The sequence below is a fragment of the Prosopis cineraria genome, unplaced genomic scaffold (assembly GCF_029017545.1).
Source record: "Prosopis cineraria cultivar Desert tree isolate PC_DT_omini unplaced genomic scaffold, ASM2901754v1 PC1149, whole genome shotgun sequence".
Taxonomy (NCBI): Eukaryota; Viridiplantae; Streptophyta; class Magnoliopsida; order Fabales; family Fabaceae; genus Prosopis; species Prosopis cineraria.
In genome coordinates this window covers 3,273-20,697 of record NW_026556474.1, presented here as the reverse complement: position 1 = coordinate 20,697, position 17,425 = coordinate 3,273, and the positions used below count along the sequence as shown (strand labels likewise).

General features: G+C 31.2%; 1 protein-coding gene across 1 annotated transcript; it reads right to left on the bottom strand.

Annotated features, from left to right (window-relative positions):
- Window positions 1-393: 393 nt before the first annotated feature.
- Window positions 394-8,673, bottom strand: LOC129299402 (uncharacterized). The gene is made up of 11 exons (XM_054937880.1): window positions 8,439-8,673; window positions 8,305-8,367; window positions 7,642-7,776; window positions 5,327-5,429; window positions 3,751-3,821; window positions 3,569-3,673; window positions 3,304-3,336; window positions 3,018-3,122; window positions 1,981-2,040; window positions 1,729-1,926; window positions 394-667 (listed from the first exon to the last, which is right to left on the bottom strand). Exons 1-11 carry the CDS (start codon window positions 8,550-8,552, stop codon window positions 566-568), a joined length of 1,089 nt encoding a protein of 362 aa, XP_054793855.1. The 5' UTR covers window positions 8,553-8,673; the 3' UTR covers window positions 394-565.
- Window positions 8,674-17,425: the final 8,752 nt, after the last annotated feature.

Below are 17,425 nucleotides of genomic sequence, written 5' to 3'. Positions count from 1 at the left end.
GGTGGTAAAAGCAGTCCAAGAACCTAAATGGAGCCATATATCAAAGGACCAAAATGGCAATTATTCAAAATGAAATTTAATCAAATTCTTTCAAGGAAAAGCAACTTCACACAAAATAAAAGCAAGTTTTACCAAAAACACACTTGGTTCAACTGGCCAAAAAAGTTAAATTAACTTTGAAATTTTGAGTTTAAATTCCAAAATATACAGTTATGTTAAAATGTCAAACATTTCTCAAGATACCTGTGAAATTTTTGTAGGTAATATATCCCACACAGCGAGAGCTTGAAATTTGGATTACTCTAGACAGATGATAATAATACCACTAGATTTCCTAGGACAGGGGGGGATAGAATACCAAAAAAAAAAAAAAAAAGCTTTTACGAGAAGACATAAAAGTAAAAACCCCAGAGAGAAATACATGGTTAAGTGCTATGGAAACAATTAGTTACAGCGTTTATTCATACAAAATTAGTAAAGAGAACAAAAGCTCGAATCAAGTAAAACTCAAAAGAATTGGTTTCCTAAATTGCTCGAACACTATTAAAATCTTGCTCGTGTTCAATTAAATGGTCTCTTTTAGTCTCTTTAATTTCTGTCCACGTAATCCATTCCAGAAAGCATCTGATCTTACCACCTTTTTTCCTGGAAGCTGAACCTCTAATACCTGATAGTGTAATAATCACTAAAATCAGAGAGGACAATGCTTTGAAGTAACAATGAACTTTCGACCAATTATATAATTGTTGGGAAGACAGAGAAAGAAAGAAGGTTAACCCAAATAACTAATACTCCCTCCGCTACTAATTATATGGCAAACTTTTAAAATCCTATTTGGTTCTAAATATAGATGCAATAGTTAATTTTATTTCCAATATTGTCACTTCTCAATTGCACCAAGTTGTTGGCAAACTTTTAATTCCTAGACACTTTATTATGGCCATCAATTTCAGTGAAGGGCAAAATTGGAAAGTTACACACTTTTTACAAGTTTAAGGATATTAACTGTCATTTCTTAAGAATCACAAAGTTAGTTACCTTTGCCTTATAATTAGAACTGGAGGGAGTATCATAGCACATGACGATCAAGTGACTGTCAATATCTCACAAATGGAATGGAAGCCAAAATAACAAATTTAAAAAAGGAAAAAAAAAAAAGCCTATTCTTATTTTTTGAATTCAGTAGGGCTGTATTCCCTAAGAACGATGATGAATGATGCAAACAGCCCTAATTCTTCAAGGATAAGCAACCAAAATTCAAGACTCAAATGTGAATGTAATCCAAACATGAAATGAAAATGCTCAGCCAATCATGAATAAGATATCCCAGGACTCAAACAACTAAAATATTCCCAAATGATTAGTGAAGTTGAGATTTCACACCATCATTCCCGTTTATAACCCTAAATTCAGATTACAAGTGCTTCAATCATAAATATCATCTCCTAACAGTCAGTCAAAGTTCGTTGGATACTGAGAAACTTTCAGGATTACAATGAACAATGCCATTTGTTTCCAATCTCCATCTCCAATTCAGGAGGATAAATACTGAATAATTATAACAATGTCTCTATGACTTGGTTTGCTGAGGATTTAGGAAAAGTTACTCCTTGGACTTTTGGCAGGCATGATTTAATTTCAAACAGATGTTATGCCATAAAAATAGTAAACAGACAGACCAACAAACACTTCATAATTGATGATAAAAAGTGAAGATAAAGAACAAACCTCCAGTGATGTGCCCCCAGCACAGGGAAACACCAATGCATCCTTGACAAATCTGATATCATCTACTTCTTTGGGCAGTACACTTTTGTGGATGCCAACTCGCGTAGTTATAATTTTAAGTTCCAGCGTTTTCTGCTCACCATTTTTCTCTACTAACACTTTTGCTCGTGTTCCTGGCCACCCTGCAAAGGCGCGAACCTAGAATTGTTCTACGTCATAACTTCACAGTTCAACTAAAATCAGGAAGCTTACCTTATTATGTAGAACCAATGCTTCTTGATCAAAGGATAACCATGACTCCTCTGGATTTATCTGCACAAAGCATCAATGCTTAGATGTAATTCCTAGTAAGGAAAATGTTTCACCAACTGTGTACACTGGAAGAAACAGAAAGCAATGCAATAGGCTCTCCCAATTTTTGTGCCCGTTCGAACATTCTGTGGAAGAGGAGAAAAATATTTTTAAGTGGTGAAAATATTAGTCTATTTTTAACATGTATTTGGCCAGCACGTAGAATTACTTCTAAATGGTAGCATTATGGGCCCGTTTACTTTAGCTTATTTCATGAAAAAATCATTTATTTTTTGAAAAAAAATCTATTTTGTGAATTTTTATAACGTTTGTTTAAACTTTTAAAATAATCAAAAATTTTTTTTTTTTGATTATTTTAAGAAGTTACTTTAAGTGGTCTTAAATTGCAGCTAACAGATAAATGCAATAACATAAAATATTTTAAAAATTACAAATAAAAAAATGAGAGCTAATTTCTGCTCATGAGATTCAGTAGTAGAGGTAATGTATTCAATTCTCCTGATCTACCCTTAAGAACTACAGATGTTCTTGAGATAGCAACTCAAAAGAAACAAGTAATACTAACAAGGGAATAGCCACGAATGAGTTCACAATCATCCGTCTTTATTAGTAATGGAATACTAAAGGAAGACCTGAAGAAGAAAAAGTTAAATTCAATTTCATCTAATTTCATGTGAACTAAATAAATAATTAATATGTCCATGTCAATAAAACTATGAAAATAGCTCGATCAGTTTTTACCATCAATGGTTAATCTCGTTACATAAGCTTTCAATTAATGATTTATTTTTGTGCCAGAAACAAAAACATTGCCTCAAATACATATTCAGAATTTCAGATACCCTACATCCACTTTGAGTCTAAAGCAATAGGTAGCAAATTGCAACAAGTATCTGATATGGAACTAGTATCAAATATCAATAGGATAATTCATTTCCATTTCTACACCCAAGGGGCAGAATTCAAGCCAATTGTACCTTTGGAGCCAATGTAGCCTTATTGTGATCCTGAGGTCGAGCTTTCACCCTTGCAGATCCATCAAATATGGAAGGAAGTTCACGGACTAGAAGCTTTGATCCTGCCTTATCAAAGAAGATCCAGAACTCATCAATTGACTGAAACTATATTAGCATAGGGACTGCAATCGATGAAAGCTTTTAAATCAAATGATTGATTACGAACAGCCTCCTATGTCATGGGGAGAATAAAGAAGTAGCCACAATTACATAGAATGGAAAAGAAAACCGTGGGCAGAAATCGTACCTTCAGAAACAGCTGAGAAAGTAAATCAGGTGCCTACAAATATGTCTAAAGATTAGTCAGTACAGGGGAGAAAGGACCATGACATTCATTTTAGTGTCACTGAACAAGTGTATTGTGAGAAAGTTAGGAAGGGACAATGAGGCAATTCTTGAGTATAACATACTAGCAAATTTTGTATCCCAAATGCAAATATAAGCGCTAATCTTTGAGTAAACAATGTAAATATTTCTGGCCACTAGATCGGCAGTGGAAGTGGAATGCATACCTTAATTTGGAAATCAACTTCAAATCGTTCACTAGCAATGACGGGTCCAGCATCAAGTTCAAGAACAGTGAATGCCAATGACACTCCAGTTTCTTTGACACCATCCTGGTGTAGAAAATAAAAATGATAAATGTTGTAAACAACTATAAGAAAATATAAACAACAAAAGAGGTGATAAAAACCTGTAATGCCCTTTGAACTGGTGCAGCACCACGATACAATGGCAACAGGCTAGGGTGAATATTGACTGTCCCTGAGAAATTTACATGCGTGATTTAGAATTTGGTTATTAGAGAGCTGCAGATTTAATTGTTAGATTAGACCTGCATGTTTTCCTTTACTTTGGATTCAAAATTTTCACCCTGCCTATTAACTTCAACTAACGAACTAAATTAAAAGAAGAAAGAAAATATAAAAATATGTAAATTTGTTTTGCAATTAGTATGGGATGAGCCACTGATTAACATTAAGTAAGATGATCAAACCCTTCAACTTCTAATAATGAACTAGCGCCAAAAAAAAAAAAAAAGATTCCATGCTAGGGATCCAGTTTCCAAGAAGGAAGTTTTACAAAGGTTACATGGCCACAGGGACATTTATTTGATGATAATTTTTTCTCTCTTTAGCAGACATGGATAGTAAAAATGCATTTGAGTGTCATAATTGTGTATTCATCCATTTATAGCGAAAATGAGAAATCATGCATATAACTGATTTTTGAGGCTTAGGTCCTTTAGGGCCTCTTAGCTTAGGAGTTTCATGCATTCCTCAGAAAACAGCTGTCATAATTGGTGTATTATCTGCACCAAAACGGAGCATTGGTGGATAGAATGGTTAGTTTGCAATAAAATATTGATTCATGATTCCAGAAGCATCTTATGGAGACTCATACCCCATATACTTAGCTTTCTTATACAAAATGCTAAAACAAAATTGCAGAGATTATTAAAACTCTTTTCCTTAGAAAATTTCCCTCCTGGGCAGCTTTTCCCCTCAAAAAGGAACTTCTAAAGGTCGTACATTAAGTGCTTACCTACAGAGATCCATTTTATCAAAATCATTTACAGGATGTGGTTTTGGAGGCACTAGGTCACACCTCATAAGAATAAATACAATGGACCAATGTAGATAATAATAGGCAGTCACAATTTATCAATCAAATTAATATAGTAAAACAATTTAAAATTTTCAGGCCAGTTGACAAGAAACAATATGATTTTTCATTTTAGATAACAAATCAAGGTAAAATATACATAGGGCTTGAAGATCTATAGGCAGGGCTTAACATTTGTAACATGAACAGCTTCTCCTAAGGGGGGGGGGGAGATAGTTTTCCAAGTACGTGTATACTTTTAAAAAACATCCACAACCTTTATTCAAAGAATATTGAACCAAATCTCAGATATGAAAGCAATCCAACAAAACTATGGCATAACCACGAGGTTTTTTTATCATTTATTCTTTTTTTTTTTTGGGAATAGAATTTCATAAGATGCTATATGTAAATGAAATGCAAATAAACTATATTGTTCTAGTATAAATGTGAAGAGACACTTTATCCCATTGATTGAGTTGATGATCTAATTTTAATATGCTTTAACTTGTAACTTACTTGTAAAATCAAAATGCCTGGGTTTTATTTCACATTTTAACTTGCTAAGGAGAGTATGGTCTCTTCTGGATATATACGATGTTTAACTAGGAAATTTAAGAAGAATGTATTGTTGATTTTGGTAGATTAAGAGAAAAATAACTAACCCAATGGTGGTATGTTCAGAAACTTGCTAGGCAGTATATTCCCGTATGCTGCAGTAATGCATAAGTCTGGTTGCAAGCCTCTCAAGTTTGACAAGAAATTGTCCTGCATGAAGAGAAAACATGAACATCAATTTTTAATTATATTTCCATGTGCTGCTGTGACAAAGATTTTATAGTTACTGTAGTATACTCTAAAACTAGCTTTTTGATAGTGGTTTTTAGAATGATGGAGAGGGTTCATCTAGTAACTTGGACGATTTAGTAACTGGTGAAGGAGAATAAAATTTGTCATTCTATCGAATAATACGTGATAAGAAGGTAAAGGAAGCTCTTAAGAAAATGACAAATGGTAGAGTCAACGGACCTGATCGTATATCTATCGAAGCGTGGAAATGTTTAGGTGAAGAAGGGGTGAGATGGTTAACTAAGTTATTTAATGTAATTTTACGGTCCAAGAAAATGTCTGATGAGTGGAGAGAGAGAGTACATTAATTCCTATTTATAAAAATAAAGGAGATATTCAGAATTGTACTAACTATAGAGGGATTAAGCTCATGAGCCACACAATGAAATTGTGGGAGAAAGTAATTGAGCACAGGTTTGAGATTGAAGACAAGTATTTCTGAGAATCAGTTTGGTTTTATGCCAGGTAGATCAACTACAGAGGCGATTTATCTACTAAGGGGATTAATGGAAAAGTATCGTTGTAAAGATAAAGATCTAGACATGGTTTTTATTGATTTGGAAAAAGCTTATGACCGTATACCAAGAGAAGTGCTTTGGAAAGCGTTCGAAAAAAAGGAGTACGGATTGCTTATATTAAAGCCATACAAGATATGTATGAGGGGGTAAAAATTAGTATAAGAACGCCTAGTGGTCAAACAAAAGATTTTCCTATAAAGATTGGACTACATCAGGGATCATCTCTGAGTCCTTATCTGTTCAACTTGATCTTAAATGTTTTGACGGAACATATTCAAGGGGAAATTCCGAAATGTATGCTCTTCGCGGACAATATAATTCTTATAGCAAATACAAGAGAAGAGGTTAATTGCAAACTTGAGTTATGGAGGAGGACGTTGGAGTCGAAAGGTTTTCGTCTGAATAGAAGTAAGACGGAATATTTATATTGTAAATTTGGTAAAGGACTATTCGACAATAATTTGGAAGTGAAATTGAGAGATCAAATTATACCTCAAGTGGAAAAGTTTAGATATTTGGGAGCCATTATTCAAAATGATGGCGAAATCAGTGGAGATATTTCACATAGAATTCAAGTTGGGTGGTTTAATTGGAGAAAAGCTAAAGGAGTTATTTGCGATCGTAAGGTGCCTGATAAACTTAAAGGAAAGTTTTATCGCACTGCTATCAGACCGGCAATGTTATATAGTAGTGAATGCTGGACTCTAACGGGACAACAAGAGCATAAAATTGGAGTAGCAGAGATGAGAATGTTACGATAGATGTGCGGACATACATGTAAAGATAAAATTCGAAATGAGTACGTACGCGAAAAGTGAGGGTGGCACCTATTGAGGAAAAAATGGTAGAAAATCGATTGAGATGGTTTGGGTATGTACAAAGAAGACCAAGGGAGGCACCAGTGAGAAAAGTGGAACATATAACTTTGAGTCCGATTAAGAGAGGTAGAGGAAGGCCTAAGAGAATACTATTAGAAGTTATTGAACGCGATCTGTTAATTAATAATATTCCTAAAAGCTTGATAAATGATAGAGCACAATGGCGTCTTGCAATCCATATAGCCGACCCCACCTAGTGGGATAAAGGCTTGTTGTTGTTGTTGTTGTTGTTGTTGTTATATGCTAGGATTAGATTTCAACTACTAGACCTAACCATTTGGAAAAATATTAGATTTCTTTTGCAAAGTAAAAATTTGTGAGAAAAACGAGCAGATAAAGAGACCACAATATATGTTGATTTGAGCAAATAACAACTATCCCCATAATTTTTTCAATATGGTTAAGTAAACTTAGCTTTTAGTTCATATGTGTTTTATACGAATGTAGGATTTTTGATCAATGATGAATGCTACTGTAAAATCTTTTATGGCCTTCATTCATCAAAAAGATAAAAACTAAAATTAAAAAACACTACTGCCTCAAGCAATGCAAAGGAACTATAAAATGCTTTGTCTAAGCCCAGAATATTATCCATCCATCACATTAAAAAAAAAAAACTGTAATCAATTCCCATGATTACAAGCACAATGGCATTCATCAGATACTGACAGCAAAACAACATTAAGCTCGTTTCACCAATTATATTTCAGATAAAAAACTAGAGTCAATAGTTACCTCCCCAGCCCGTTCAGGTGTGAATATAAGATCAGAGGAGAAACCTCTATCAAGAGCATATTTTGCCAATGGAGAGGGCAGCAGCTTTTTCCCCCTATCCCTCCTAGCAGGTGGCTGTGTCACAATAGCTGCAACCTAAATCCAACCAAATTAATGACTGATTCCTCAATTTTCTAGTCTGTCTTAATATATTGAGAATGGATAATGTCTCTAAAACAGTTAAAAATATATGCTGGAATACAAAATCTAAGTTTTCAGTAACCACTTGCTTAGTATATAGCCAAGTAGAGTTCCTTTCGCGAATGAAACAAGAGGATTAATACATGCCAGATTTACTTTCCTTTTTCTCTTAAATTCTTTCCCTAGGCTTTATCCTCCGATAGGATGCTCCATCAATATTAATAATAACAAAATGAAGCTCCATTGAAGACCTTGTCATCACTTAATCAAAACAACTATAGAAGTAAAATGCAGAATGAAAAGAGAAAAAGAGAAGAAAATAATGCTATGGAATTGGTAATACAACATAGCACAAGCCAGAAGGAACTCAAAATGAAAAAAGCACATTGCAGATACTGATGATATTTTAGCTAATAAGCAAAACCCACTTCTAATGTTGTCCAGCAAATAATCAAATGGCAAAGCGAAAATCGTAAGCAATACCTCAAATAAAGAATCCGAAGCACTAGAAGCGTTAAGGAGGGCATCAAGGACAGTTGCTGAGACCTGCAAATTTAAGACATTGAAGTAAAAAGCAAGACTGAGAGAGACCACACGCAGAGAGAGAGAGGGAGAACCTGCGGAGAGCCCAAGAAGACGAGGGACTTCTTCTTGCAAGACAAGGAGAGAGACGGAGAAGACGTAGCGCTATGTAAACAACAATAGCGGCTAATCATCGATGAAGAGTGCATTGCACGAGCTTGAGTAGCTAGGCTCAGAACACGCTGGGTCTCTCTCCCCTTGTTATCTGAACAGGCTAAGGTTTTCTACAATACGTACCAAACTCAGCCATTCGGCTCAACCTCACGTCACATGGACCGGACGGACAAGGTTTTCTGGCTTGGGGCCTCGGGCTATATGCTATGAAAACTTGAAAACAAGGGAGAATGGCAGTTAGCTCGCGAATGATAGTTAGATTTTTAATAAAAATTTTTATAAAATAAATTATAAATATCAATTTAAATAATTAAAGATAGAAATTTTTGTTAAATCTATAAATTATATTTAATATTTAAATACTTATTTATAGTTAAAACTATTTGATTTGTAATTATCTGAATCAATATTTTCAATTTATTTTTTTTAAAAAAATGTTGAGTACTTTACTGTGATTAATTCAATATTTTGAAGCATTACCGTCATTCTTTCCAAAAAAAATAATGCACCTAGTGCTTTTATAATTGAAAAATTGCAATTAAGGATCAATACATTTTGAATTATTTCTATAAGTCCAAAGTTCCTAAATGCAAATATGTTTCTTTGTAAACAGATATATATGTTCCAAATATAGGAGTTTCCTAAGTGCATGTATAACACAATATCTATAAAGAACATGATAAGGTTTATATATGAACAACACAAATTCATTTATCATACATAGTCCGTGTAATTTAATTGAACAATAATGTACAAATTTTTCATATATACGTGCAACATGTTATTTGTAAAGAACATGACCAGGTCCAGACATGAACAACTTAACATCAATTTATTATACATGATTTGTGTAGTTAAGGGCAAATGTATCTTTTTCACAAAGAAACATATTTGCATTTGGGTTTTTTGGGCATGCAAAAACAATTCAAAATGTACTAGACCTTAAGTATGATTTTTTCTGTTCTAGGAGCCTTAAGTGTGATTTTCCTAAAAACAAAATTAGACACAACTGAAGTAAAAATAAGAGAAAAAAATTAAGGTATTTTTGCTCTAGACTACTCATACAAAATTCTAGTATTTAAATTTATTTTAATATGATTTGCCCTTTTAATATTTGAAAACAATACAATTTTACTCCTATCATTAAATATATTAAGGTTGATTGTTTATTGATCCAAAAATTATATATATAAGAATTTCAAGAACTACATTAAAAAACATTAGAGCTAGGTGAATGTGTGAAGGACCATTAGAGCTTTCAATATAGCAAGGCAATGTAGCTAGGGAGGCATCTTGATTATAGTCACTCTATTCTTCAAATTAAGACTACACAAAAGATTGGATAAGACTGGACTTTAGTCTAACCTGAATTCTAGTCTCTTTTATAAAAAAGATTATGTTAGGTAACCCATAATGCGGTTTGTTTCAATTATAACTTGAAAATAAATAGAACTGGATTTGTTTCATATGATTGGGAAACTGGTTCCGATAATTCAATACTCAATTAGCTTTTTTGCCCTTACTTTCATCTATGGGAGGTAATAATTTATTTCAACTTGATAAACTCAATTAAGATAATAAAAATACCTATAATCATAAAAAATCCATAACAATCTCCAAAAACAACAAAAAAATATTTGTATTACAATTCATATAATTCAAATTTATAACTTTAACAACAACAATAACAACTAACAAACTTTAGCAACATGTCTCATATATATTACAACAACAATTTAGCAGCAAACTAAATTAAAATTATATTAAATAGAAGGATGATATGTGAATAAAGAAAATGTTGCATGCAAGTTTTAAACTATTCAAATATATTAAAAATAATTTAAATTACATTAAAATAAATTCATAGAACTGGATTGGACCAAATTGTCTGAGAGCTTGGTCTCATGTCCGGTCCAACTTAAAAAATTAGTCTAGTCTTTGTGGTCTCTTTGGTCTTTCATGTAACACCCAAAAAATTATCCCCTTGATTAATTAAGTTAATGAAGGGTAAATATATAAATTTAAGTAAGATAGATTTGAGGATAATTAGAAACGGCTATTGGGTTTGACTTTAGCTTTTAAATTGGGTTCAAAAGTGAATTAGGTTACTTGGGCTCAAATTATAGAAAAAAATTAGATTTTGGCCTAGTACATTATGTTGCAGCATAAAATTTTATGCTGCAGCATAATTTCCAAAATTAGCTTTTTTAAAAAAGCAAAAAAAGGGTCTGAAACAATAAAAGAAGGCTAGAAAAAGAGGAAGGGAACAGAGAGAGTAATTGCTCTACTAGGGCATCAACTTTTGGGTATTTTGAAGGTGATTAGAACTTAATTTCAACTAGGTATACTTTCCTTATCTCTTTTTCTTCTTTCTACAAATTTTTGTAGTAAGATTTGAGGTTAGGAGATGATGATTTTTGGATCCAAGGCTATGAGTCCGAATCCATTAGTCTAAATGGGACTAATGAGAGTTTTTGAGTTATTTAAGCCTGGATATAGTGGTTTTATGTGTCCAAGAGAGTGAGCTTCTAGTTATAGACAAAATTATGCCCTAAGGTGCCATAAATGGTGGTGCTTAAGGTAGGTAGCTGTCATTAATATTGATTAAGGTTTGTATTAGTGTTAGTTGGAGCTAATATGATGATTAAAATTAAAAGTTGAGAGTTTTGTGTGATTAAATTGTTTAAATTTGAAAGTTGAAAGTGAGTAATTTGTGACATTGATGATGATTTGAATTGTTAGATGATATATTAGTGATTATTTAAGTCGTTGAGAGCTAAATGAAGTTAATGGGAGTTAATAAACTCATTGGATGTGAAATTGATCTTATAGTTGAGAAATTTGGTTATTAAAATATGAAATTAGATGTTGGAAGTAATAATTTTGATGATTATTAGTGATAGATGTTAATGTAATTGTAGCTTAATCTCATGAAGCACCAATAAGCTTGAATTTAGCTTAAAAAATAAGTTGTGATTGAGGGATAACATTTGACCTCTTGAATGTTTAAGGTAACTAGAGAAAATTTAGCTTATATATTTACTTGATTAATTGATTATATGTGAAAAGACTTATTTGAAAATCTTGATATATTGTAAAACTATATTTGATGCAAGTTAAGTAATATGAATAAGTTTATATAATGTGATGAAATCGATAAGAATGACGTCTGTGAGATATATATATATATATATTATATGATTGTTGTTATGAGTAGATATTAAGTGTATAAAGGTGCTTATGAAAAAGGGAAACTGTGAATTAAGAATTGTGTTAAGCATGATTATGTTTGTGATATTGATAAGCATGATATGATGAGATTGATGTTAGTAAAAGTTGCATGCTATTAGTGAGTATGAATTTGCATACTAGGTGTTGAACATTTGTGCTTGGTATGATCATATGAGGCAGGAGTTTACCTATAGGGAAAGGAGTAGATGTTGTAAATTCACGTGGCATTGGCAGCTTACCGTTAGAATCAAAAGCTAGCCAAATTGCCAACCGTTGAAATTAGGAGATAGTTATTATCCTATTATTGTATAAGGACTGTCCCACTTGTTCTTCGAAAAACTCAACCTAATTAGTCTCCAATGGTTTATGAGAAGGTTAGATTAAGGGTACAACACCTATGGTCGTTAGTATTTAGGGAAATCGTGTCACACAAGTGAGTATAATAGCCTTGGCTGGGAACCTCTTCATGAGTAGAAGGCTTGAAAAGTTGGAATTCATGGATATAGCCCATTAAATAGCAACCAGCTTCATATCGAGGTATTAGGAGGATATAAAGTTGGCATTGATCATGCATATCATATCCTAGCTACATGATTGTTATTATTGTGATCTGGCATAATTTGGTAAGGGCACATGGTTGTTATTTTTGTGGTCTAGCATGTTTCATAAAGGGCATATAGTTGTTAGTATTATGACATTTGCATGTTAAATAATCTAATGTCACATGATTGTTAGTTTTGTGATTGAATGAATTACCTGTTTAATGTGTGAATGCACTTTATTTGACTATGCCACTTGCATCACTATGATTGTTTAATCTTGATTGTTGAGTGGTTGTACTCACCCCTCATTTAACATTTTACAAGTGCTGGCTGTGGTCGGGATAAGAAAAATGCATATGCAGTTTAGGAATTAAATTTTCTACTGTAATGCCTCAATTACTTTCAATCAATGTGTAATTGTCATGATATTACTAAATAGGATGTTCATATTTTGTTATATTTACATTATTGAATATTGAGTATTGAAATATGTTTTTTGGGCCCTAGTACTTATTGCATTTTTTTTAGTTAAGAAATTTGAACAAGGCCAAAATACTTGTGTAAGTAATGAATAAGTATATTTGTGAATGATGGTAATTTGGATGTGAAATTACATGATTCGGCTCTCCCTTATATTTTTGTGATCAAGGGGTTGAGTAGTGAAGATATGATATATGTGTTGTTTGATTGTTGCAGTGCATTGCATGAATCCGTTATTTCATTGAGTGTGGTTTAAGGATTGATGTGGGCTTTTGGCACTTGGATTGAGTTTTGGACACCCTAATTATGTTTTAAAGCATAAATGAATGAGTTTGCATTTTGGTGTTCACTTTTGATTGAGAAATAATTTGAATGTGAAACTAGTGTCATTTGTTAGAGTTCAAGGAAAGCTTTTTGTAGACATCTAGATCATCTCAATTAGATGTTTGGAGATTTAGTGGGCATCAAAAGTTTGATCAGAAAATCTACCACAATAGCTTGTGCTGTCATGGGTTCTGCAGTTTATGCCGTAGCATAAATTTTTATGTTGCATTGTAATTGTGCCGGAATAAGTTTGTTTGCTATTTTAACTCTAATTTGATGTTATCTTTTCTTATATGATGTCCATACTTCTGTATAAATGTTTTACTTTGATTTTGGTTTTAAAAATAATTTTATAGTATTTTAAGTTTTAAAAACTTAGGATCTTATTTATGTAAATTTTACAAACTTAGTAATCCATTTGAGTTATTCTTGTGATTACCTCAACTTATGTAGTTAATTGCAGATCAATAAGAGTGACCTTACATTTCAAACCAATTTTTTTACTGGACTAAACCAGATTGTATTTGTCCAAGTTACACTTGGTTGGATAAGATAACTGAACTTTTGCACAGCCTTACTTCAAGTATATTTGGAGAATGAGATGCACTTAAAAGACAATTTTGGTGATTTTAATTTTAGAAATTCTTCAATTCATATCTTACATGATTATAAGAAAACTCAAGATGTTTGGAGAAAAAATAGTTAAAACTTCTTTTGTAAAAAGAAAATAGAAAAACAAGAAACAAGAAAACGGAGGGGTCTTAAGAGATTACTCCAACCTAAAATCCTCTATCCAGAGAGGATAGAAACCAATTATTTGAAGGACATGGTCTTAGTCTATCAAAAAAGAAGAAACCAATTATTTATCAATTATTTGTATAATTTATTTCATATTTTTTTATAATCCTTGATAACCTTCCCCAAAGGGAAGGGGGTCCACTCACATGAAACACACATACCCACACCATACATAAGCACACAAATACCCACACACATATCTAATACTATTTCCCCTAGTCCACATGGGGAATTGATCCAAGGACCCTTTGTATGAAGGGCAATAGATAATGCCAATTGAGCTAGAAGCTCTTGGCATTTATTCCTTACTTAATTAAAATAAAAAAAATCAATCATTTATTATCATTGATTTAACTAGTAGAAAAAGTTAAATTAACTTATTCTGAAATCTTGAGTTTGAGTCATAAAATATGCAATTGCTTTAAATAAATATATCAAAGGTATCCTTGAGGTACTTGTGAAGCTACTGTTGGTAATAAAAAAACAAATCATTTATTGATTGAAGCATGTCATGCCATGGGTTAAATTCTATATAAACCATATTTCATCATACTTAATTTTATAAATATTTTATATCCTAAAAGAATAATAAATATGAAACTAGTATTAAATATTATTTGATTCATGTAATATTTTTTTATATTTTTAATTACATCAACTACTATTACTATTATAACATTGTTCCCACTATTACTTTTTATTATTACTATTTTTAATATTTTATACTATTTTTTGTACTATGTAATTTTTACAATTATTATTACAATTTTCTATTTTCTTTGTATCCCAACGTGCTTATGTTTTTTTAATTTCACATGACTTATTTTTTCTTGCTTGTAATCTAGCTTTTAAATCATAAGAATAGAAGTGAAACTTGAAAAACCATATCGCACAAATGATGTGCATAAAGCTTCATGTAACCTAGACAATCTTAGGCCTTGACCAATTAATAGATAAAAGAATTCTCTAATATTTTGCTAGACACAAAAAAAAAAAACCAAAACTTTGTGCTTAATGCTTACTGAGTCACGCCATTTGAATCTCTAGTTTGATTTCGGTGCCTTCTAGATAATTGGTTCGCGAAGTATCCATATTTCTAGATATTTTGAGATAACAAATGAGAGAAGAGAGGAAAAAATGGAAGTTAAGCCATTTCAAATTAAAAACTACCATGTGGATTAGTTATTGATGAGGAACTATTCATGGATGAATCAAATGAAGAAATAGCCACTTCAATAAAACAAATTGTTCAATGAAAGAGATTGATAGATATATTTTTTAATTTTTCAACTAATTACATGATCTTATTTACTTTCAAGCCAACATTAAATATGTTGGCAGGTTCCAAAAAAATAGTAAAATATTTTACTATAATATTGAAAGAGCAGCCTAATATATTTTTATTGATATGGGTGAGTGATACACACACTATTATAGTTTATTATAGTTAAGAAAAAGTTATCTCTACTTATATATTAATTTTTTCTTAATTTCTTTATTATTTGTAAGTACATTGAAAGTCAAGTCGGATTGGAGTCCCAATGTCTATGGTAAATTATGCGAACCTTTATTGAAATTCTCAAAAAATGATAGGTCCATTACATTTTAAAATATACTTAAATCTACCTTAAACAAAAGGTTATATGACATTTTAGTCCAATTTTAAAAATTAGACTAAATATAAGACATAAGATTTGAGTTTGTTCAATAAAATATAGGACAAGTATGTAATTAATTAACAATATGAGATATTTGCAAAAATGTCAAAGATAGGGGATTTTAATGTAAAATTTTAAACTTTAAGAAGATTAATTATACAACAACAAGCCTTTATCCCATTAGGTGGGGTCGGCTACATGGATTGCAAGACGTCATTGTGCTCTATCATTTATCAAGCTTTTAGGAACTTATTAATTAAGTAGGGTTATGAATATATTAACTATTAATAATTTAAAAAATGATATATCAATTTGTAACATGTGGCATTAGAACATGGTATCAAAACCTAATTTTGATACCGCATGTTATAAACTATTTCTAGATATAAACATCTTCTATAATTGTTGAATGTATGGGAGATATAATACAAATTATCTCATTAATTAGATGAAATAAAATAAGTAGAGATTGAATTTTTTTATAGCAAGTGGTAACAGAATGTGGAATTAGAGCCTAACTTTTATACCGCGTGTTATAAAATATCTCAATAATTATTAAAATAAAATGAGTGAGTTTAACAAGTTTATATAATTCCAACTTCACATTTTACATACAACTTAAAGGTTTTTTTCTTTGTTAGCCTTTGAACGAAAATTAGATAACAGCTTAATATGTTAATTCAAGAGTTATAGCGAGTTAATATATATATAATTAAAAAAATAATTATGCATCAAATAACCAATATTATAGGATGTATGGAAAATATGTTACAATTTATCTTAATAATTAGATAAAACAAAATGAGTTAACCACTAAAAATTTTGTAACATGTGGTATCAAAGTGTTAAATTAAAGATTGTTTTGATACTACATGTTGCAAAATTTTTAAATAGCTAGATAAAATAATGATTCTTCAAAATATCATTACAAGTAATTCTTGTGATTTAAAAAAAATATTTGCAATAATCTCTTTTAATTATTAGAGTCACGTGATGTAGAAGTATTTTTATTTCTTTGCATGCAAAGACTTTTGAAGTATGATTTATATTTTAGAGCTAAAAGAAGGACAAACCAAGACTATGGGAAACATATCAAAGTAAAAAGAAATAATGAAAATCATAACAGAATAAGAACAAGCTAAAACAAGCTAGAGGTAAGAAGATCTAAGAACTAAGAGGGGATAGAAGTACAAAATTGCATAAAGATTGCAATAGAAATAAAACACTAGTGTGACAACTTATGAAAATAGGGAGAAGACATCCAAACTAGTTTTTATTAATGTATTTAGCCAAGAAACTATTTATTATGCCCACCAAGAAAAATATGTTAATTATTACATGTAATTATTATTAATTTTAAAATAACATTTTGACTATGTAATTATAAGAATAATATAAATATCTGATTAGATTATGTTATTCGTTTAGGATTAGTAGCCTGAGATACTTTATTATGAGATGTCTTTCTTTAAAAAATTATGAATTCAATATATGACAAAGATAGTTTGTTGTTACACAAATGATCCCATATGGCTTGAAATAAATATTATTTTGACGTGATAATGTAACTAGAAGTTGATGATTGTGCGACTATATACCATCATGCCAATGCCATTACCCTTAAGACTTGAGTCTCATTCTCTTTCAATAATCGTATCGAATTTCTTTAATCATTTTTCTTGAAAATATCATCCTCTTCCCCTCTTTGTAAAGTTATCAAGAAATTCAATTCTACACGTCTTAAAAAAGAAGATAAATTGTAGAATATTTCACATTTCTTTAATATTCACAGAGATTTGATGTAAATTGTTTCTTCTTCAGCTTCGCTATTGATCTGAATGCCATTTGCAATTCTTGAATCAACAAATTGCATAT